At 32.7% G+C, this 26,073-nt stretch overlaps 1 protein-coding gene across 3 annotated transcripts in view; it reads right to left on the bottom strand.

Annotated features, from left to right (window-relative positions):
* Positions 1–1,814: 1,814 nt before the first annotated feature.
* LOC117174131 (broad-complex core protein) overlaps positions 1,815–26,073 on the bottom strand; it is a 69,549-nt gene continuing 45,290 nt past the window's right edge. For 2 of the 3 annotated variants that reach the window (XM_033362923.1, XM_033362922.1), the window contains exon 6: positions 1,815–8,275. In XM_033362923.1, the coding sequence (XP_033218814.1) occupies positions 7,920–8,275 (356 nt within the window). In that variant the 3' untranslated portion in view covers positions 1,815–7,919. Of the gene's footprint in view, positions 8,276–22,809; positions 23,807–26,073 lie in introns of those variants that run through there. The other variant, XM_033362926.1, reaches the window with a different exon arrangement.

Raw genomic sequence — 26,073 nt, forward strand, 5'->3', positions numbered from 1 at the left:
CTGATTGTTACAAAGCTCGCTTAAGAATCTTGATCGTTAATTAATTAACCGCTTGATTATGTTACATGAATGATAACTGCGATAACGGAACAATATATTTATATTCTGTAAAATATAATAATATATGGCGACTGGCTGTCTGCTCATGATTCACTTGCATCGCTCAAAATAAAATATCTCAGAAACATTTTTCAAGGTCCCGAAGAATTAATGGCGACCTTGGCATCACGTTGTTTCTGAGAAATTGAGATCAATCCCTCTCAGTAGAATTAAATAATCCCCAGGGCTTTGAATTCTATCAGGTTCCATTACTATTTATCCTGTAAATTGTTTTTTATTTATTTATTGAACAGGATTATTTTGAGCCATGCGAACAATCCATGCGCAGAATTATTCAGACAGTGTTGATAAAATACGAGACGTAAGTACAACAACTATTGTAGCTTAACTATTGTAGCTTTAAATGAGAATCTGTTATTGCCGGACCTCAGAAAACGATCACTATTACTGGAGAAACACGGACATACATGGGGGAAGTATATCTGATTTCGCACAGTGGACTGCGAAGGCAAGATTGAGTTTTTAATCTCAGCAAAGTTCGCCGGTCTTTGCTTTGATTTTTTGGCAGTGTTGAGTTCGTTGCTAGATTATGATTTGTTAGATTTTTGTCTCGATTAATCGTTACTTTCATTTTCGATGAGGGTGAATCAATTACGCCTTTTATGAATTTCTTAACTTGTAAAAAATGCTTTCCAGCCAGCCTTGCAGTTCCACATTTGTGCCACGTCTTTACTCGGACCCTTCCAATCACTATTCACGTTTTTCCCGAATCTAATTTTTTTATTCATTTTCCTTTTCGATTTTTCATTGATTTTTTGAAAAAGTGAATAGTTCTCGAAATTGACCAGCATAAGGCGTCGAAGATAAACTGAAGTACACAAAATGCGCAGGTTCTGAGGCCTCGACAACTGAGGTATATTTGTGACGAACGCGTACGGCGTTACTAACGGAGATTTTCTTTGCTTTTTCATTACCTTATCATTAACAATTTTTGATACCTTAACTACCAGAAATTCTTTCTTTTTCATTAAATCGAAGACATGTTTTATGTATTTGTATTCGTTTTGTACTTGTACTGTTCAGCAAGGCAGCGTGTTGCACTTTGTTACATTATAAATTAGTCGGACTGCGATTCTTTCGAAAGATCCCTAACATCATTTTTTTCATCAAAATCGCAATTGAGCCATTTCACTACCATTCATTCAATACAAATTTTAGCAATTAAATTGAAGTTACAGATATTTTATACAATTGTTTTAAATAAAACTTTATTTCAGGATCTCTCTCTAATACTCGACAGCCGGCCTTATCTCTTATTAAGTTGTCTTCCTGATTTTAATGACGTGGGGATAAAAAATCACTTAATAATGTCGGGATAAAAACTGCGACTCCATCAACGTGATGGAAACTTAAGTGTCTCTTGACGAAGAGAAAATGAAGAAAACTCGCCAAGGCGACACGTTGCTTGAGAGAGGACAAAAAGATAGTTCAAGAAAAAGTTGGTCACTGCATTTGAGTCGCCTCATTGGGTCCAAATCGTCGATCACGAGTTTGAAATTCAAATATTCGAACTGAAGATAAAAAATTCGCAATAATAATCATTAGAATATAGGTATTCGATAAGTTTGACAATAAACATATTTCAACAATCACTTCGAGAGCGGACGTAATGTAACTTGAATAATATTAATAATAATAATAATAATAATAATAATAATAAAGAGCCAATGAGACACCTTAGAAAATAGGCCTATAATATATATAATATAATATATAATATGTATACGTATGTACATAAAAATTAACATAACGTGCCATCGACTCGTAGTCACTATCGTACATGTATCTCAACTAAAATTGAACTACAACTCGCGTAGATGATAAGAAATCAGTTATTAAAATTAAGATGTAATAAAGATAAAACGTAAAGAATAATCAGAGCACGAGACGTTCTATTTTCGATGAACCTAAGGTATGTATCTATTTGTTATATTTATATTTCTCCAAAGGGAGAGTACGTTGCGTGAAACAAACGTGATGATGAATATGGATATGATTGATAGTGGCGTGATCGTGCGAAGAAATAATGTACAAAAGTTCGAAGAGAGGATTCAAGCTGAGCGGATTCTTACAATATCATAATATTTCACGATTTCATTTACTCAAAACTTTGTTGAGAATAGGAGTTAATTATACACAATATATATTACAGGAAAAATCGTTGTCATTATGAAGCAATCGTTTTCTCATTTCAAATCCTTCAAATACTTTCCACCTCTCTCCGAATACTTCACGATACGTAAAATTAAAATACTAGTATCCTTCTTTCTCCTCCGACAACCGTTCGATATGCTGCTTTCTATACCTAGCTTCCGTCATTTTCAGTTCGCAAAAAGAGTTCCTTCAAAAACGCGTTTGTATCTAAATTAAACAATAATGCCTGGAGGGTGTAAATTATCGGTCAACTGTTGATATGTTGTTTTTCCACTTAAATAAGCTACAAGTGGTTTTTGGTCCTTTGACGTATCAGGGAAAATTAAATTTCGCACGATTACGAGATGATACCCTGCGTGATGTTAAACAATATGTATTTTAGTTTCTGTGAAACTAATTTTCATTAAGGATATACTGGACAAATCATGAAATCATGATGTGAGAGACGATAGGTGAAGAGATGATTGTTTGAAACTCTAACTTCTCTTGTTACGGTAAACGTGATGATATAGTTGACTTATGATAACGCCTACTCCTTAATTACAGTACAATTAGTTACACCCATAGACAGTAGCCATACCTGTGTTTTTGCAATTTTCCCATTCGATAAATTTAAAAACTTTCATAACAATTACTTTATACTTAAGGTTCGTTAATATTAGTTATGGCACAATATAAATATTATATTTAAAGTCTTTTTGAAGACATAATAAAAATAAATCTAAGTAGTCTTTCTCACCTATCTTTGACAATTTCTCATAATTAAATTCCCTAAGCTTTCGATTCGAAGACGTATTGTTTTTTTGACTTCCTTATTTTTTTAAGTTGATCTCTTTCCCTCTATAGCTCGTTCATTTACCCTTTTCAATGTTAAAAGCGAAAGTAAGAATTATTGATTTGAAAAAAATTAAAGAAAACAAAGTTTCTCTTGAAGGAAAAGATTTTGTTTTTAAATTATAAATTCTCAGACCTGTAATGCGAAAATTTCAACAACAAAAAATGTCAATGGAAGAAAAACAATTTAGTATCATTCTAATTTTCGAGAATAGTATTTTTCACTAAAAATTGGAAAATTACATTAAATATCGTACCCTTTTATATCAAAACGTGGTCTGAGAAGGTACACAATTTCCCAATGCTCTTTGGTACGTCAATATCACATCAACAAGAAAACTTTAAACCAATCAAAACAGTCTAATCAGTCGATTCCTCTAAATCAGGAATAAAAGGAAAAAACAAATACAAATAAATTTGATTCCCTTCATTAAACTGATATTTTAAAAATTATAAAAATCAGCCTTCTCGAAAGTAAATTCGCATATCAAATTAGTTTCTTCACAGCGCCAGGAAAATTAACTTGAGCTTCACCAGCTGCCGGCTCAAACGCAAATTAATCCATATTCAAAAACAACTTAACATAACCGTCCTACATACCGAGTTACTTTCTAAAAATTCAACAAAACATCAGGCCCGCTATTTGTAAAATCAAATTACAATATGAAAGAGAATTCACTATTAACTGGCCATCCTTATTGAAAGTTTCAAAGACGTGACGTACGTCGGTGACTTGGTAAACAATTTGATGTAAATAGCTTTCTTATTATAAAAAAAAGTTCCGCGAATTTTATCATATAAATTTCTTATAAACCTGTAACCATACACAAAATAGAAAAACACACATAATCATGACCAAAATAGTTTTCGGTATAAATTGGCTTAATACTCAATGATGACAAAATGCCAGTCTAGATAAAAGATTTTCTCAAAGTTCATTTCAGATCCAGCGCTTAGTTTGTACTTTTATGTTGTTCACTCAAATGAACTTTAATAGAATCTTATGTTTACATTGTATATGTCGCAATAAACTAATAAGCCAATTACGCAGAAAACTATTTTGTTAATTATTATGCCGTTCATGAACTTGACGATTATGGTTTTAGGTTTCTACGAATTTTTTTGTAAAATTCGAAACACTTTTTAAAATAAACAACCCTCTATGGACGCAAAATTTTTTTTTTACGTCACGATGTCGTAATAGTCGTTAAAAAGTACGTCAATTATCATCCCAATTTACGACGTTGTTTTTGAGGTGGTTTCCTACGTATTTTGCGATGCCGAAATTTTCAATAAGGAAGTTTCGGATTTAACGAACAAAATATTAATTTCCAAAAATGTCAGTATATTGTGCGTGAGAGAAAACTTCCTAAGCCAAGTGAATTCCTCTTTAACAAAAGCTCAAAGTCAACGTTTAAACGTAAAGTTTCATTAATAACACAATCAAATCCTCAAATTACAAAACAAAACCTTTGCAACATTTTGTTCTTCACTACGAAAGCTATTCGTTCGTGTCAACGCATTTCGGATTTGCAACGGATTTTCCGTTCCTTAGGGTACTGCATATGTACATTTTACGATATAAAGTTGCAAATAAAAATAGATTAGTTTAAAATATTTGCTTTCCCAGAGATTTTCTCTTAATGTATGAGACGAAAGAATCCATGCATTAGGTTTCGAAGAGTCCCTTAATATTTTATACAATAAATTTTTGTTTTGAACGCTACGCCCATGACGATAATTGTTAGAACAATGACAATAATGGTCATCGTGTTTTTCTTTGTAAGATATGACGCATTTCTAGCTACATTCAGTGTAAATAGTAAAAGACCTAATTCCCTTGCAATTTTGAAGGTGTTGTTGGCACATTAGTATATCATAGGTTTTATATTACATATCTTTGCTATAATTTCGCTTTGATATAAATTATGTTTAAACAGACGGCGGGTCAAATGTATCCCGGAAAGATATGTTAGTCGAAACTTGTACAAATTAACCACGACTCACAACGAAAACTGATCCCGTTGAGACAATTTTCTGTGCATTTTCCTCGACCTAATAATATATAATTATAAACTTTGGTATCGCCTTCAAAACAAAACAAAAGACAGTCAATTCTCCTTTGGTATCGTACCGATTTTTTTCCAATGCAGCTTTTGATTAAAGAAAAGTATTTTTAACATCAACCGGATCAGTTGTCGTGATTTTCAGTGATTTCCAACTTACACTTCAGCCGTCGGAAGATCTTTGTGCAGTCGTTTTAAAATTTATACAACACTAAACATCGACGTAATTCCGTATACGTTTTTTTAAACAACCTCAGTATCCATCCTTAGTATATAAAACTGAAGAACATCACAGAATTTCCCAATATTATGAGAGCCAATTCATACTTTTTTAGCTTTTACATATAATCTGCGCTGTCGTCATAATGTGGAATTTTTGCGGGAATATAATTTTTGTATCCTCCTCGTACCCTTCTAGATTTGCCTTTCCCATCGAATATCACAGAATCACAGAATTTCCGAAAATGACTAGGTACAATTTCACTAGCAAAAGTTTTCCACCGTTCATTAACGATTGGAGTCCGAAAAAAATAATTTAAGATTAATATACAATACATCTCGCAATCTGGCATGCGCCAATCTCGCTTTTTATCCACATTATGTACGAGCCGCACAAGAAGATTATTTCTAGTACATAAATATCATACTTTAACGAAATTCTTTGAGTTTGCACACCGCTTACGAAGGCTACTAATGCTAGAATCGTATAATTTTCAAGGTATACTTCGTGCTTAGAGATATGTCCGAAGGAGTTTGGATTTTTGTCTAAATAAATTTTTTCCTTGTCGAGCGAACGTCACAGGCAATTTTAAAGACGTAATTTAAATTCTCAGCTATCCTCACTTTTTTTCTTGCTCTACGAAACGTAAATGCGATACGCAACTCTGCTCTATCTTTTCGTCAATAATTTGTACTTGCTCCATTTTATGTTTTAGCTATATAATGGCATTTTTCTTGCGCTTACGTGATAAAACATCAATTTATCTTCTCCCTCTACGCTGAGATTAAGACCTGAATATGTTACGGTGAACAACTTTAGAGTTCTTTTCACTTGTACGGATGAATTGTTACGAAATCGGACTGTGGAAGATTTCGTAAAATGTGTTTGAAACTAGAAAAGTAAGGCAAAACGATATATATTTTAAATTTCGCGATTGAGCCTTTATGGTGAATGTAAAACACACAGACAATTGGATAAAATGAAATATCTTGCAAAAGGATTCTTTAAAATGGTATAAAAGTTTTTCCACTGTCCGATTTGCTTGTGATTTATCTATAAGGTCGCAAGACTTATAAAACCTGAACGTGAGAATATCGTTTCGCGTTAGTATCGTAGGAATATATAATATGTATATACACAGTTCAAAATATTACTTTTAAAGAGTTAAAAATATAGTTTGTAATTTTCGCGCGCAATGGACCTATACACCATACTTTTTTTTCTTCATCAAAAACCCGGTAGAATTTATACTTTTATACACCCCTAATTCATCTCCCTCTTCCCCAATCCTATCCAAAGCTAACCATTCCCTTGCATTGGATTTGTGAGACTTTGTTGAATTTGAGCATATTAGATTTTGTAATTGAATTTCATTTAGGCCTAAGATAATGAATAGTATTGCCTAATTTTTGTTTCCTTTTTATCTTTCGTACCCTCGACTTTACTAAAATAATATGTATATTGTTTACACTAGATACTCCTTGCTCCACACTCATCGTACACATTTTTTTATACGCATACTGTAATACGCGAGTGCCGGCGCACGCTCGTCTTCTCTACTATTACAATTCTCCTTCTGCACCATGACCTCGGTGGCAATCACGCATTAGAAAATTATTTTAATTCAAAAAAATTATTCAAATTTCAAAAAATTATCTAGAAAATTTATCACAAGTTTTCAAATCTTTTCAATAATAAATCTTTTTAGCTGAGATCAATTTGATGTCAGAAAGTTTCTCCAGTACAAGATATTCACGCTGATTTTTTTTTCTCGACTTTTGACCTACCAATTACTCAGTCTACCAAAACCTTGGTATGCACTCTGCAATTTGCACCCAACGCACTTAATAATAATATGTCAGTCCAAGGACTTCTTTTTTCGATCATTCAATAAAGCTAATTCGCGAAGTAGGTCTCCTTATAGATAACGATTATCAGCCAAAGAACTAGAGATTATCTTTGATTTTGATAGCGTGCATATCCTGTACTCGGGCTAGGATAATATTATATGGCCAATTAAATTCGAACAATAAATTTCGCATTCGAATAATAAATTTAAATAAAGTCGAATAATCACCCAAGGTGGGTGTTTGGAATGTTCCTAATCGAAAGTTGACTTTGCTTAAAATAATAATAAGCATTTTCTTCGTTGGATTCTTCCTAGTAGTCCATGCCTCCCTCTTCTTTGGATTAAAAGCAGTCTTGAATTCTTAGTAGAAGAACGGAAAGACGTAATCGCAGATCGGTGAGGTCTAACCTTCAATCTGATGCCGACGAAGTGAGGTCAAGGTCGTTGCTTTAGAAAAAGTCAGAAAATTTTTTTCCACCGAACGGAAATTAGTCTCTGTGGAGACTTTTTCGTGCAACGAAAATCATCCCCACGTCCCTGGTTTATCATGGCTTCCCCGAGTATAATTGTTGCAAGTAATGTGATTACCGTTGTAATGGCGACGGTATGAATGATACTGATTACGATACTGATGGTAATGAGTGGGACCGGGGAGACCATGATGATACCACCATTTTCATTGGGGTTGCTGCTGCAGTTGCACATGCTGCATGTTGCCAAGGACATTCTTAATTGCAGAAGTCTTGAGCAACCTTTTTAGCATACCGCTGGAGCCCCGATGCTGGAGACTCTTGTGCGTAGTCAGTGAATTCTTCGTGCGGTACCTGCGATTGCAAAATTCGCACACGTAGAGCGTATCCGATTGCTCGTGCTTGTCCTGAAAATGACGTTTCAGCGAGTAGTAGCAGGAGAAGGTACGTCGGCAGTAAGGACATTCCTGAGGCTCGTTTATGCCACCGGCCGTCGGCGGTGGCATCCGGTACACGGCAGAGGAAAGCGTCGTCGGTGCGGGATGCATCCCGTTGCCCGTACCTGTAAATCGGATATATTTAGTTGCGAGAATAACAATCCAGAAGAGCCTGAATTTTTATTTTTTATTTTTTTCTATTTACTTTAGATTATATATCCACATATCGGCGTGTTCATTCCATGCTGCTCCATGTCTCGTTTAGACTGTGTGGAGCGTCCTAACCTGACGTGGAGCAGTACGGAATGGGGGTGTCGATATATAAATCATATATTAAGAGATAGGGTTCATCCAGGTGGTGATTACTGTTAGATTAGCTAAACCTCGTTGTATTGCAGATGACTGTTACCGACATTTATCGACTTTCATCGGCTTCAAAGGTTCGCGTACGGGCTAAACATTTTACACAAACGACGATTTGCTGAAAATTTGAATGTCGGTAACAGGCATCTGTAATTAAAAATTAAGTTGCATATGTTTTTATATTTAATAATCTCATTTTAATATTCTTAAATATTGATGATTCGAAAGTTTGAAAAAAGCATAACTTTGGAGGTAGCTAATAGAATCATAATCAGAATTATAGTTCTTTTTTAGCTTATTTAGATTATTATATAAATGTATGTACTCTCTAAATCTTAATTAGTAAAAAGTTAGTTACTACTAAAGCTGAAAATACTAAACACAGAGAAAAATGTTTCATGTGGACAACAAACCGATACGGTTGTTATAGAAGCAACCCAAAATTGGTTCTGTCAATGAACCTTTGGTTCACCTGATACAAATTTGGTTGGAACAATAAAACGTCTGCTTAAGTTGGATTTACAAAATATAACTACTAATTAGTAGACATTTTCACTAAAACAAATAGTGGATCGCTTTTGCTAATTCAGATCGAGAGAGTAGCTGACAGGAATTGCATATTAGTGTAACCGATTTTTACGAACATCAAGATTCTAATATGGTTTATGTTCACACTAAATTTCGTAACAGTAAGTGTCAGTAAGAAAAAATCTGCAATTGAAAATAATATAGTACATACACTAATATTATAAAATTCTATTGCTTGACAACATACCAATAATTAAATATTCAGAAAGTGGTGAAAAAATAATACAGCAGAATTTATTTTAAAATGTTTGACTAAAAAAATTCTTTCCTTATGATTCCGAAACTTCGGCCAATTCCAAATTAGTATAGTAGCATCATTTTTATAAATGTTTAAAAATAAAATAAATATTATAAAGAAGATTTAAATAATATTGTAAAGAATTTTAATTAATATTGGTTTTGTGTGGGAAATAAACTAATAGAATCATTTTGTAATCTCTGTTGTAAAACTCCAAGAATAAGTTCCAAAGTCAAGTTCAAAATGTTTTAATAACGTGTAAAAAAATTATCGATAAATTTTGATTTGATGACAATGAGTGTCAACAAAATTATTGATATAAAGTTCTTGCTAAAATTATTTAAAGGCCTAAACGTACAATTGATAAGCAAAAAATTCAATTAAAACCCAATTCCATTATATAGTATATCAAATATTAAATTTTCTAGTTTGTTTCATCATGTATGTAATAAAAATTAATAAAAGCAACCGTATATTTTTTACTATATTATTTTTAATTACGATTTTGAAAATTTTCATGCGTTTAAATTAAATTAAAACATAGAGTTTACAAATAGATAAATAAAAGTGTTGTTTTTTGCTGACGCATTTTTTAAGACAACCTGAACAGTTAATTGGTGAGAATTTTCAAAATTTCTAATAAAGCAAAAAAGAATCAAACTTGATAATTCATCTTTAGAATCCTCCCTTAATCTTCGGTAAGTTTTGGGAAATATTAATTTATTTTTATTTAAATATTGTAACATTTGCAACTCGTTCGTACATAAATGTCGTACATAAATAAATGACACATTACAATTCATTTATTTACAAATATATATCAGGCTCTTCTGTTCAAATGACAAACTGAAATAATTGGATTTTGTAGAGTAGAGTGTTGATTGTATGGTATAAAACGGTATTTTGATCAGAATAGAAAAATATCTTCCCAGGGAATTTCTGTTTCCACTGCTTTCCGAATTATAAACAATTGACACAATATTGGGTATCGAAACGACCTCGATTTCCTTAATACGAATTCTTATCGTTTTGTGGTGAATTAGATAAGCCACTAAATTGTTAGTATGCAAGTGAAGGTTAAATGGATAATTAATCATTCGAAGTACAACTTGTGTGAGTAAATCATAACCATAGTTTTAATAGTTATTGCATAGTTCGATGGAAGAAAAATATTACTGACTCAAATATTTAATGTCTTTATTAATCGGAAAAATCAAACATAGAGTTCAATTTGGACAGACTTTTAAAATAATAATTTTCGTAAAATATTAAACATATAACTTAAGGTTTTTATTTTTGTAAAAAGAATCAAATGGAAACATAAAATTTGATAAGAAATAATTTGAGTCAGTGTTACTTTTATATTAGGTCCTATTCCATGTAAATAATTGTCCTTTACTAAAATCTGTCTCTTAAATTTTTGATTGAGAGAAGCGTGCATGCTGGTTAATAAGCTTCAACTCTCATTATGACATTATGAGTTATTATAAGTATTAGACTCTGTAATCAAAATGCGGAGAACTCTTGTCAAACTTACAAAAAATACATCCAGAGGAATAATTATTTATCGGAAAAATTTATTTGCTTAAAACTAAATAATTATTCCAGCAAGTATTTTGATTAAGGGCAAACGGTTTTCTACGACGTGACGAGTTACAGACCGTTTAATGTAGTTTGTCAGCCTTCTTTTTTTTAAACTGATTTATATATTGTGTTGACATATTTGTAAATGAAAGAAAACACATTAGTCCCCGTTATTTGATACGCTGGAGTTGGTAATTTTATTTAAAAAATCTGTTTTTAAAAAGTTTGCGATAGCATCGAAAAATTTCGAAAAACAACTTTTCTTTAAAAATAAAACATTTAACTAACTAGGCAGTGACAGGTTAATAAATTTTCTTTCATTTTCTAAAATTTCAATGCGATATTGTATTTAGATTAAAAATAAGAACCAAAAAATGCATAGGACGTGGTCGGTAATTAGTGACGTCACATAATACAATTTACCCTTAAATAATTTAAATAATTACAGTGAATTGTGCGGTAAATCATTAATACAAGAAAACACCGTATTAAATCATCGATCGTGCACTACATATCAACTGAAAAACAAGAAAAGGAGAAGATAAATAAACGATAATAGATATCGCAGAACTTTGATAAATGAGTATTAGAACATGCCCTCGTTTCACATTTTCCTCTAAAGATTCTAACTTTAAGAATAAATTCTTTGAAAATATAATATGAGGCCCTAAGGATAAATCTAAAATAAATTCATATAGGCGAAATGCTGGAAAGAAGTGACTTTGATGCAGTATAGAGCATGCACACAATATCGAACATCAAAAGCAAACGAAAAATGCAACAGAAGCAAATATAAATAAAAAGTAAACTCAAGAACATAGTTAATAGGATTAAAATGGGAAAATCTCCACACACGGATCCGAACGTTAATTCATGTCAAAAAATAATAGGAACAATACAGCTTTTGTTTTGTATTTTCTGCTTTGAGTCACCAGAAAGAATTAACGTCCGTTTTCGTGCAAACCAGGCGGAAGGGAATAGGTTAGTGGGAGCCTGAAGCGCATTAGTACCGTGGCTGATATAAAGACCACATTAACACTAAAAAGGGTGCTTTGAGGCAAGTAAAAAAAGAAGTGTTTCGGTTAATATCCCCTTTGCTACCTTCCTGCAACGAATTATCTGGGTTTCATAAACTAGCAGGTGAAACAATCTTTTGAAAAAATTCTTATAAAAGGCATTAATTAATTGATAAAAGATCGTTTCACCCCTATATTTCTTTCTTTAAGGATTATTTTCACTTGCAAAATCGAAAGGTTGCAAGCAGTCTCACATTCTTGATCGCGACCCAGATAATTCGCTCTCGAGTCATGACCCGTTAAATCGTCGCCGTATCGCCGAAGGGAATAACGGGATTAAGGCTTCGAGACCGGAAGTAGCCGAGCGATGACCCCGAGAACCAGCAGGCACTGTGTCGAAGAGGAAGGAAGGAAGAGAGAAACACCGAAGGTTGCAAGATCAAGAATTAAAGAGGGAGTAAGATTCCAAGGGTAAAAGGGGGGAAGGGGTTATTTCGACCCTGATGCGCGGACCGGTTCGTGATGCATGCATTTCCCGTATAAAGAGAAGAAACAGATCATCGAGGTTAAGAGGCAAGAAAAAGGAGAAAACATCTCGTTATTATGCAGGAGTCGAGGTCGCTTCGATGGGGCACCAAACATCCGGTAAATCATTAATTCATCAAAGAATGAAGCAATTAATTTAAAACTATATTTACAATTTAGTTTAAAGTTTGATTTGGAATAAAGGTTAGCAATTACAATAAAAGGTCTGAAATTCCCGAAGTAGAAATGCCCGAGGGAAAGAAGAAAAAGAAATAAATTCAGGCACGATTTTTCCATCTCCTTAGATAACTAATTTCCAGAGACTGAAAAAAAGAGATTGATAATAATATAATTTATATGACCGAATCCATACGCAATGTATCGAAAATTTTAGTATAACTTTAACTGATCAAGATATTAAAGATGTACCGAACATGACCCCTCCTTCAATAGGAAAATTGATTACTTCATTTTCGTGTTCGAACTAAAGAGGTAAGTTGGACGTCCAAAGTCTATTTTTTTCTTATTCTCTGTGTGCGAGTGTAATTTCATATAAATTCGGTCGTATTAGGATAAAGAAATTGGAGACGGATGAAAAATTGGAGATGGATGAAAAAATTGGAGATGAAAGAACCGGGCCTGAGTAAGTGGTGTGTGGCGCCCTACCTTATCTAAACCTTCAAAAGAACTTAATGTCAATGTCTCCGGGTCTGCTCTTATGATAGGTATAGATATGGGTCATCAGGGAGTTTCGCGAGCAGTAGACCCGCTCGCAGATGACGCATCGGTACTCCTCCTGTCGTTCGGCATGTTTGTCGGCCACGTGGCGTTTCAGGGAGGCTTTGCTGCAAAGCACCTTGCCACACAGCTGGCAGGTGAAGAGCTTCTTGGCCGACGGTGTGTTCAGCGAGTTCAACGTCAGCCCTGGCATGGAGGCGAGCACTGAAACACAACAATGCACCTCATGCAGCACCCCACACTTACCTACACCAACTTTGACACGTGTGGCCCTGCCCGATTGTCCACTCACACTTACGCACTCAATCACTCTCAGATTCACACCACGTGGTCATGAAACCATCATACATTCATGGGACACGGGAGGAGTCACATGGACATTAGGGTAGTCCATATTATCAGGGGTGATTTTCCAAAATTTCGTTGAAAATTTTCATTTTTGCCAGAGCCTAGTTAGATGAAGATGTCTGGTAAATTTTAGATTAATCGGATATTTTTTAGAAGTTGCTGCAGCATCTTAATGTCTTTAAGAATTTCCTTCATCAGGTGAAATACAATTGGTCGTCAAGCCAGGACTTACTTGTATTTGATTTTTTTTATCAATGGGTTGTTAGCACTTCTAAATTTCATCCGAATAATCTAAAATTTGGTAGATATGTTTATTTAGCTAAGCCTCTAGGCAATAGTGGATGGAAAATGAACATAAAATATTTGATAATAAGGACCACCCTATTCAAAACTTTTTTTTCCTTCACAGTCTCCCTTCGTTATTCGCCCTTTAATGTTTAAGATTCAAACAAATTATCTTGTGTAAATCTGACGCTCTCATGAAATTAACATTAAATTATTCTATATAGATTTTAAAGATTAGAAATTTTGGTGCTCGAGTAGATTGATTTGGATAGCAATTTTGTGGCTGTCAAATTAAAAAAACTTCGAGTATCAGATGTCGCTTACAAAATGAAATATTATGAGGTGATGATTTGTTGTATTTCAAATTTTCAAAACTAAAATTGAGTTAAATTAGACTGGTCAAAGTGTTACTGGTACGTGCATCATTTCCAAGCAATTTCAAAAAATGTTCTGATCAGATGAAATTTGTCTGAAAATTTAGAAGACTTTTCCTGACTTTATCATTTTCCTAATACTACAAACGAATTTCCATGAAATATTAGAAGCCGTTACATAGAACATTTTTGTGAAATTTTTTAAGAAATTCCCATAGACATTTGTTAGAATTTGCAAGAAATATTCAGATAACTTTAACGTCTTTAACGTGTATTTCAACTTCAATTTTCACCAATATTCGAAACTTTTTGGGCTCACTTGGTTTCACAATACGTTGTGGTTATAAACTAATAAAATAAGTTGGAAGTTTTAAGTTTACAGTTAAAGAAATACGTAATATTTACTCAATTAGTATAATTTTTGTAAACTCAGCTGAGATTTTTGAAAATCTGAAAATTTAGCTTCATAATACCTGCGACAGTTCCTTAAAACTTTTATAGAAGTTTCATCGCAATTCCAAAAATTGTTTATAGACAATTCTTGGACATTCTACAGGAATTCTATTAAAGTTTTCAACAAATTCCAAGTAAATTACACAGAGCTTCTATTCCGAGATGATTTAGAAATGCAATGGGCAGTAGAAAAATTACATGTTTCTAATTATCTGAATTTTTTAGAGTAACTTTTGATATTTATAACATGTTACATAATAACTGTATCTTAATTAGGAAGAGAGAATTTTCCAGTTTTAAAAATAGGCTTTTAAAATTTAAAAATTGCTCTTCAGAACATTTTATAATTTTATCCAGTACTTATTCTCTTAAACAACTGAAAAATCTAATAATTCCACAATTTTAACTTGCAGCAAAATGTAAAATGGCCCCACTCTAATTACAAGAAATTTAATTTAAAGCGAAAGATTTTGATTCAAAAGAGCGTCAAGATCGAGCGATAAACTCAAGTAAATCTCAAAAAAGAAGCTCTCAGCGTGAGAAAAAGAAGCAGGAAGCGGAGGAAGACTCTGAAGAGCATCCGCAAGTGAAAGGAGACGCAAACCTCGCAAAAGCGCCAAGGCGAGGTAAGAATTTTCAATAGTGCTCGTAAGAATAGACGATTCATAAAACGTTTAAAAACAATCCAGAAAAGGCAAGACGAAGATGAGTTTTCGTTTTATTGGCGAGTTTCGCGACGAATATTTTGCGTTAATAAAGTGGTACGGCTCATTTAACTGGTCCGGCCTCGTTAATTAAAAGAAGAGGTGAAGAAGTTAGAAAATGTGGCCGCTTTTTATGTCTTCACCCCGTTTTTCTCCGCCTCCCGCTTCCTTCTTATATATTACTTTGTTGACGAAGCGAAGTGTCTGGCCATTAATTTTTCTTTGAAAATTGCTCTTTATCCAATTTCCTGAGTCGTGTCTCATTAAACTTGAAGCGGATGGAAAATTTGTGGCGGCACATTATGCGTGTATACTATGGAGGAAATGGAAAGGGGTTTGCGTAAGTGAATGATATGAAACACGGTAGATCGTGAGTGAAGGGTGAACGTAAAAGAAATTGCGATGTAAAAAAAGGGAGGTCAAATTAAGAAAAATAATTAAATTTTAAAATAAAAATGCGTTGCCTCTATGTGGGTATATCGTTAAGAACGTACGTTTCTCTTGGGCGCAATCAGGCCTGATGTACAAAAGACGACGAAGGAAACACTGAGCATTCTGCAAAAAGACACTTAAGGCATGCAATTTCATGGAAGGTTTCGTCGTCCCGCCGAATGGCGTGACGCAAAGATTTGCGCTCTTTTCACTTGCGTTTATATATTTATATATCTGTAATTGTTATTTTCATCCCTAATCCTCGCGCTTTTTATATCTTCTACCTGCTTTTTAAATAAGTCTGTAGTCTGACGATGCTCGGTGAAGGAAATTATTTTTCAATTTCATTCTCAAGCGGACAAAGGCCTGAAAGATTTATGAACCAAATCCGAAACTTATGTTAATTATTTAAAAATTTTAACCATTGGTTTCAACGATTCAAAACTTGGATCGGCTTTGGTTTGATTTTTCAGACTGGGGCAATGAAAGAGCGGACAAAACAAGTACGCAAGATGAAACGAAACAATGTGCAAGGATCTGATGACATTAATTTAATAAAAATATCAAATGAAACGTAAACTTGATTCAGAAACTTGTTTAAAACTTGTTCTTAAACTTTGGTTGATGCTACGAGCGTGACATAATCCAATTTTCACAAGGACGTTCCTTAAGTCTCAACTTCATAAGTATATTTTCGGTCATACCTGCGTGTCACACAATCGAACAAGTTTTTTCATTTTAGTGATAAAAGTCGCTCAATTTATTGGACAGGAAAATCCATTAGCTGTAATCTCAAATTATGAGTACAATTTTATTACTGAATACTGTGGTTTACTAAACCCTACTTTCTCTGAAAAGGTATGAAAATGTAAACTAATATAAAACGAGTCTTAGGAATTTATGACTTATTTAACAGTGATACGTCAGATCGACAATAGAATCAGCTGTGCATAATTAAATGGACTTACCTTCCAAATCAATGTGCGCTTTTGCGTCAAACAGATGTAATGATTACTTAAAATAAAATATTAATATTATTTATTCAATTGGGATTAAATCTTCCTTTTAAACCATCAACAAAAATATTTAATTATCACTGATGATCGTGAAACGACTTTTTCACCTGCATTCGAATTCCTTGGTTTGTTAAATGGTCACTCAAGCGTGGTAATTCGAGGGCAGACGAATGGAGTCAATTCTCTGATTAAAAAATCCCTGGCTAATAAAAATGATACAGTAATATCGTTACGTTCTACGTGAGGATGTGATAGGTTTCTAGAAATAAATGAAAGAAAGAACACAACGGAATTATTAAACCAAATAGTATACATTTCGTAGAATATAAAAGTGAAAATATATTAAAATGCATTTCTCATAGCTTAGACGATCGTAATAATAATAATAATAATAATAATAATAATAATAATATAATCATATAATAATAAAAATAATAGTCATCAATAAATATATAATATAACCAGAACACCTTGGCAGATAACAATATAATTAATAAGTAAGCAAGATAACGTAGCGATGTGCTGTGTATTTTAGAGTTGTGGTTATCGAACAATTTATCGTTCACATATGCGCGAGCAGTTTACACCGAAATTTTATTCTTTGATTTCATTTTGATGCATTTAATAGGATCTGAAATTTTGTAAAAGGCCCGAAAATTCTGCTTCGCAATATTTTATACCGATTTACGAAAAATCTATTTTTCATGTCTGCTTTGTGTCCCTTCAGCATAGCGCAGTAATAACGCATAGTTGCGTAAGAGTTATTTTATACTATTAAGCTATTGTAACGATTTTGTGCTGTAGTGATTTTTTTTGTCATTTAATCTAATTCCTATTACATAGTCTATGGATTATATGTAAGGGAAAAAAGCTGTATGTGTATGTAGTGTCTATTTCCCATTTTATTGTAGCGCGCTACGATATCATGGAAACGAGAAGCGAAGGGTTGGTATGATAATGCTTAAAAAAGCAATTTACGTGAACGAATATAATTAAAGAAAATTTTTTTCGATTAAGATAATCTTTCGGAGTCTCTCTCTCTCTCTCTTTTCTTTGCCTTCTTCGACATGTTCATTTTTTTAAACTTTTTAACTTACTCCTTAGGTACTTTTAATTAACAGTTTGGTAACATCAGTCCAATAATAAAGATCAGTCCAATAGGTCGACTAATTAAGCAACGAGACGAATCAGTCCAATTCAGTTCAATCTACGTGTTTAGGCCGAACCGTAAACGCGCGACGTATATTGTTAACTTTGATTTTTGTTTCGTCTCACTAAAAGACGCGCAAATTTGAATTCAGTCTTTTCAAATTAAGAAACAACGGCCGCGTCACCGTATCACAGAAGACGATTGTAGAAAATAATTCACTTTCGAAATCGACGAGCGAAACGCATAACCGATTCGAGGACAAGCTTTCGAAAAGTATTTTTGAAATTCGTCATTGAATTGCAATTGCAGTCGCAGAGAGTGTTGTGTAATTGTAAAAAAAAACACATACATAAGAGAGAACAGAAATCAAACATAAACTCTACTAATATAAGAATCATATTCTGCAATTAAATATTCCATTCGATTTATATTAATTTCATTAATAATTTATTATTCTCATAATATAGGCTCCGCCCAGCAACCGGGGTGGTGACAATTACTTTATTAATTCGCGTAATTAATTATTTGGCCATTTTTACAGTAGTCATCAAGTCAATTTCTTGGAAATAGTCTATATAGTTTTAAATATTATCAATATCAGTTCTTTCTTTGTCTTTGACTACTATAAAATTGTATCTCATTATTTATATTCTCGTAATTTAAAGCTTCGTTCTTCATTTCCGCTCCGAACTTCCGTCTAAATTATATCCTCTTCTCATTTGTATATCGCGTTCCGACTCCCACGTGAAATTGAAAATCATCCAAGGGTATTAACCTATCATACTACTCTTTAACATTCTATAAATGTTGAACAAAAATTATATCAAATTTTTGTATATAGTACAGGCAATAGTTCAGAATAATTCTCTTAGACAATCAGAGAAATGGTCATATGAAAAAAGGAAATTATTGATGACATCCAATTACTTAGACAAATTTATCACATTCAGCCTTTTAATTTAGTAATGTATAACTAAATAACATATTCAAATTTATTCAAACAATAGAGAATGAATATTTCTTTTAAATAGCTTTCACTTTTTTTGTTCGTCGATCGAATTAAAACCAATAAATAATTACTACAATAATTTATTATAATGACTATTCAAGACTTTGCCATTTTTATTTAAAAGAGAAACGTACCGTGAAGAAATAAGACGATATTTTTAAAACTTATAAAAATATAAATATTTTGAAAGGGCAGTCTTTTCTTTTATAATGGCTACTAAATATACAACTAAAATTCGAAATTGTCAATTATTCTAAATTCTTTGGAAATGCTAGAAAAAATTCTTTTCTAAAATACTAAATTAAATCACGAGTAATTTTAATTCAGAATTCTATATTATGATCTTATAATTTAGAGATTTAGAATTATAGTGTCGAACATTTCAACTATATACCAAAGAGCAGAACAAAATTTCTGGATCCACAAAAAAATGTAGTTCAAATTGGAAAATCTAATCGAAATAGAACCATTTTCAAAAATTTATGTAAAGCAGATCACAGTTTCAAATAAATATTTTTCAAACAATTATAGCTTTAAAATTAAAAATATTTAACTTAATTTTGCTTTTATTTTATGACTCAAATATATAAATGAAATATCTGGCACTATTTGTCACTTAATTTAGAATTCAGCATCTTTCACTGTTTAATCTAATCTCCTAATCACTACCAATAGCCCCTTTTTCAACGAAGATGAGTTCAATAAATTTTCATCTTAATAGACCTTTTACTTCAAAATTACAATAAAGATCTGATAAAATATAATGACCATTTCCCAAATTCTTTTCTTTGTTATAAAACCATATCCCCTAATTGTAAGTTTGCAGTATCGCGTAGGAGTCGAAACGATTAATTGAAAATATTCTAAATTATTCTATCATAGCCTATCTATAACGTGTTTTTGTATACGTGTGTGGGTTTCATGTGGCGAATTATATCGACATACTGTAAAATATAGTATATGTATATCATATATATGTAATTTTATGTCGTTCGCGGGCTGTTTGCGTCAGCCTTGCTACGATTAGTTGATACGACGGTACCTAGCCTGCCTAATAAGTTCATTCTTCAGGGTCGACAAAGCCTTCTTGATCTATCATTTTTTACTACTAATTCTATACAAGTTTTTTGTCATTTATATACAGTCTCACAATTAGAAGGAGTAGAAATCGAAAATAAATTCGCAAAAGTGATAAAATTGAGTACATTATTTGATAAAACTGATACAATTTCACAAAAAAGATACGATTTTTACAAAGTTAAATCAACTACGTGAAAAAACAATTTGATCAAAAAAGGACTCGATTATCAAGAAGGCTTTGTGTTTCACGTGACTTATCAAAGTTCTACTAAAATATACGTATATTGTATGTAGTGGGCTATATGCATATGTAGCTATTATTATTTACTTAGTACATATTAATCTGTCAGTGTCAATGGACCGTGGCTGTCAATTTTCATTTCCAGCTAAACTGGCAAACTTTGCTCTTCGAGTGCGAAGTGCTGTTCGCGCCGTGAAATCGGAAGAGGGTGATTGGAGAAACAAAAATGGGGTTAGTGGAAATAGGGAGGGATTTGACGGTAAGTATTCTAGTTCAGACTTGGAAAAAGTGTAAAACGTTAAAAACGTAACGATAAAGATATATAGAAAGTAATTTTGTAAAGCCTTGTTTACAGCGTCTAAAAAAACGCGCCCTAATGCTAAGGTACCCACCGTTAAAGCATTTTATCTGGAATGAATATATTAAGGTAAAATATATTATTATTGAATTGCTTCTTCGGTCGCGAGCTTTTTCCAAGAGACAATTCAGATTTCACATTCAAAATTTTTTGGGAATATTTGTTCGAGAATTGTGAAGAGTTATCCCTTGGGCATATTCTGCACTTTTCACAAGTCTGAAACGATAAGAAATCTTGAGTTATTTAGTTCATTAGAGTTCGCACAGTCTTGTAACATTACATGTTTTTTTCATCCTAAAAGTTAGTTGGACGATGACGTCTTTGACGCCTGGAAGTTTTTTCCTTCATTTCTCACCTTAATAGAACCTAACTATAGTTCGCGATTAAAAGCCGTATTTCCAACTTGGCTATTCGTAGCACCGCTTCGAATCAGTGTACGTACTATACGCTTAACAATAATAATAATTGTAATAATAATCGTTCATTTAAAAAAAAACGAGTCAAGCCTAACGGGCAAGAGAAATTCCGTTTTTTCATACTACCTTTCGCCATTTCTAAGACGTGCCTTGCGCGTAGAAAAATTACGAGAGTCTTTGTTCATACTATACATTTTTTGTTTTAGAAAACGCCTTAGAATTAATAGTAATCATTAATCACCAGATAATTTCGCCTAATTGTAACAACCGATAAAATTCTTATAACGGGCGTATCTCCAGCTGGTTCAGCTTTTTTCGCACATTTTTCTGATTTACAGATCGCTTTCGAAGTCTTCGGTCTTGCACATTTTTACCACACTTGGAAGCACTGTGTTTCTCCACGGAATTTTATAAAACTATTGCAAGACAATCACCGCAGACGAGTCGGAGTCGAAAACATCGTTTACTATCGGAAACAAAATATTGCTAAGGTTTTTAATTTAAAAAAATATGAATATGAAATTTTCAGAGCGAGATTAAGTGAGAGAAAATTCATTTTAAAATTCCAAACTGTGTATACAATATCTTAAACATGTATACCTCGTTTTTTTCTAATAGAGACGACTTTAAAGTTTATTGTTTTGAAAATATCTTCTTGACGTGAAAAGTATGCTCGTCTCTTTCTAATAGAGTCGACTTGGAACTTGAGTGGCTTGAAAAAATATTCTAGTGGTGAAAAATTATGCTCTTATGTGTGTTATATAAATTAAAACAGATGTTCCAGGTATCTTTAAATCATATGTAAGTAAAATTCCGTCTGATATTTTGCATTTTTTTCTCCACATCAATAGACCTTGTTATTTCTGACTAAACCCACTTTTAACTTTAGAGCTACGTAGGTGAATATGTGTTATATTTCATATGAAATTTTTTTAGATAGTTTACTTTCTTATGAAAGTTTGAATTTATGAGAAATTTCTATACTTGTCCGCTGTTTAAATTTAGGCACTAGGGGAATTTCTATGGTGAAATTAATAGTAAAATGAATTTTATCCTCTTGAAGCAACTTCCCGTACAGCACTTTTTTTTTAAATCCATTCAGAAAATGTTGTATCTTTGAAGTATGTCTAGAGATGCTCATTCTCAAAATTTCAGTTTTGAAGTTTCGTAAATTCTATTTGTACTTTTTAAATTCTAGCACTGACCAATTAACTTTTTTCGATAGAGACAAAGAATTCTATAAGTTTCATACTATTTCTGAAAAATCGATATTTTAAATCTTTTTGAACGCTATTTTTAAATTTTTCGTTTATCAGCCCACAAAGTTATTTTTTCTATAGGAAAAAAGACAAAAAGTTTCTGATCAATATTATTGAGTGTTAAAAAAAAACTGAAAATGAAGAAAATATATGTTTTCGTGATAGACTACACAAAAATGGTTGATCTTCCTCAAGATACAATTTTTTGCTAGATTAAAAAAGATTTATTTTCTTCAGAGGAAGAAAACGTACTGTGATACGCAAAAGTATGCTTGAAAAAATAAGAAAAAGTATGAAACAACTCATTTCCATCAGCTATTAGTTTTTTGTACTTTTATAATACTTAAAAGCTTAATACTTAAAAATGCATAATATATTTCACAATTATTACAATTTTAGCATTGTTCTAAGCTAATTTTATAAAGAAATTGGTTTTAAAATAATTTTTATAAATAGATCATGTTAAATACAGAAAAATGTTAATTTATGACTTTTCAATTTTTTTATGGTAAAACGTTTATTTACAAATTCCATAAATAGAAGATCGTCTCTTCATCGAAGTAAGTACATTTGATCAATGATAATCCTAAAAAGCACCTTTTTTTAGTTGAAATTGCAAATTGCGAACTTATCAGTAGATGTTAGTTTCTCAAAGAAAGCTCTGTGGGTATACTCGTAAAGAAAAAGTATTTTTTGTTCAGAGGCCCAACTGAATGCCCTTATTCAAATTAAAATACAAAAATTGTCTTCTGTGGACCTTCTGACATGTTTCTTATTTACAAGTACTCAAGCTAATATAAGCACCAATTTCGAATTGCACTCGAATAAATTAGAAAATTTTGTACAAACTCGATATCTACATATATGTAAGGCAACTGTACAAACCTCCTGATAGATTTCCTTTTAAAACCAGATCTAAGCTTTATCAGCGACATCTAAAATCTGATCAAGATTTAAAAGCAAATAATTCTAAAAAGATTAGCAATACTTTGAAAGCGAATATTAAAAGTATAAATTATCACAATGACACTGGTTGTTTGAAAGTTTTTTGATAAATTTCGAGTACGACAAGTCCGCGACTCAAGACGGCCCTGCCTTTCCTAACAGCTATGTAACGAACAAGCCTCTAAGCTCGATAATCATTCGAGATTTAACCCTGATGGGCAACGCGATTGACGAGATTTTTTATCTCAAATTTATCTCGCCAATCGCGTGTTTACGGCAAACTCTATTTCTGCCTACGATGGTAGATGCTCTTGTGGTTGTTGAGGCTGTTCAGAGTTCTGAACACTTTATGACAGAGTGCGCAAACCGCGCTGTTCAGAGGCTGAAAGTGTTGCTGCTCTTTGTGTCGCTTTAGCGTCAACTTTGTCGACAAAGTCTTCCCACAAACGTCGCATGTGTAGCACACACCAGGTGGCAAAAGACTGCCATGCAACGGATGGGAAAGACGCATCGCCAGGATCGCTGAAGGCGGACCTTTTCGAGACGAAAGAAAATGATAATTGAAACAAAAGGAAATTGAAAGATGAGAGATGAATTATAAAAGAAATACAAAAAATAGAAAATAATTTAAAAGAATAGAGAAAAATTCACAAAAGTAGAGAATAATAGAAGAGAATAGAAGAGAATAGAAGAGAATAGAGATGAATAGAATGAATGAGAAGCGAAATTGTGTGAGAATTAAAAATATAATCGGCGGTACGCGAATCGTTAAAATACAAAAAGAAATAAATAAAAAAAATATTGACATTGTTGTTAAAGCAAAGATCAACCAAGCACCGTTACATGTACGTTTCCCAATTAAATAATATATGTTTGTTTCCGTTACGAACCAATATTGCGGCAGAGAGGAGACAACGGAGAGTTCCACGTGTGGATGGACCCCCAGCACACAAATCCGTTCGTGAAGGTAGGTAGTAGTAGAGGTACACACAGAACAATGACGAACCAGAGCACGTATAGCCGAGCGAGACCGGGACCGGGAACAAACAAGAACAAAGATACGGCTGCCATTAATATTGTGGACACATTAGTACGATGCTGGTATTTTCTATAGACAGAGGGTGCTGTGAGGGTGTGGGCTGTGGGAGGGTGGCATTTTGTCTACGGTACAAGAAGAGGGCATTTCTTTATTCTGAGACTAGGGCTAGTTTTTGTTTATTTTATTTTATGCCAACTCTTCGCTAACAGGTGAAAGAGTTGTCTTAATATGAGAGAAAGGCTCGGGGCTCTGGTTTGTCATTGATCATGGTAATGTGACTCGTCTTGCCGGAACTACTACGCGCTACCGAATATTAAAATTTGTTTTTTTTTTCATTTATTCAATCTTAATTTTTCTTAACTTTTTTTAAATTTTCTCAATCTTCTACGTATAAGAAGCTTCTGTTGTATTCTGAGACCTCGAGAGAAGCTAAAGTAGATGGCATTCAACTTCCAAACAACCTAAGGCATAACGCATAATTTCTACGATAAGAATGAACCACTTCAGCTTAAAATAAAACGAACTAAAAATGATAATGTAATGTGTAAAATGACGCCAAAGTGGATCATGATTAATGAGTTCGAACAATACACAGAACATGAAATGGAAAAGAAAAAAGAAACTGAGAGTGTTTTGATTTACCGATTGGATCAAAATCTTCGTGAAGCAAACTCTTGATGATGTAGTGTTGGTCTCTCCGGATTGAATGGATTTTAGAAAAGTTTGTAAGTTGCATTCCAGTGTGATTGGCTGATTAGTGCGTTATGCCTTATGTGATTGTCGATCCTTTTTTTGAATATTCTTGATTTTTTGAATATTATTGATATTATTGATCAATATTTTTTTCATTATTAAATATTGATCTTTAGAAATATTCATAATTTTTTGTAATACTCTGGTTCTCTTTTGGAATTTTCTTGTTTGTCTTCGATATCCTCCTTTTCTGAAACTTGTATTTCCTCATTCCTGCCTCTCATTGTCAGCAATGACCTCTTTCTCTCTCTTGTAGGGTTCAGAATACAACAGGTACGTTATACGTGGAACGCAGTGCAGGATCAGAATAGACGAAAACTTAATAGTCCAGTCGTCAATAACATTTCTGTGCCCTCTAAGAGTTTAAAATACCCAGAAATATCTCCTGATTATGAATACTTCGTCATTTTACGACGACCTGATCATTTTTTGTTTGAATTCATTAAAAAAAAAGAATAACTTATTATGACATTGAGTCAAAAGAACAATTGGAACAAACTTGATATAATTGTACAATTATATCTCGAAATTTCAAAACATTAAAAAAAATCCCTCTGCAAAAAATATCTTTTGTTTACCCCAATTTTTTTAGACGGTAAATAATTTTTTATGGCCCTCTGAAACACTTTCTTACTCTTCTCAATATCAGTTAACATTCACAATAGTTGTTATGGAAAAGATCAATTTGAAATTAATAGCATAAATAAAAAATGGTGAGGTTTTAAAAGAAATACTCTAGATATTCACAATCAGGGGACTTTTTTGGGCCTTTTAAATCCAAGATACTTTTCAGACCTTGCAGTATACACGTAAGTGTTACGGTTGGGCGACTGGACTATGCAAACTGGGACAATTATAAATCACATCAAAAAATCAAGTTTTTGGTACATTTTTTAACATACCATTCTCAATGCCTCCCCGGAAGAAAAATTGAACAATTGTCTTTAAATTATAATTGAGGCATTTCATTAAAAATCAAATTTATTTCCTCATATTTAAACTTTATACA

This window comes from Belonocnema kinseyi, chromosome 6 (assembly GCF_010883055.1).
Source record: "Belonocnema kinseyi isolate 2016_QV_RU_SX_M_011 chromosome 6, B_treatae_v1, whole genome shotgun sequence".
Taxonomy (NCBI): Eukaryota; Metazoa; Arthropoda; class Insecta; order Hymenoptera; family Cynipidae; genus Belonocnema; species Belonocnema kinseyi.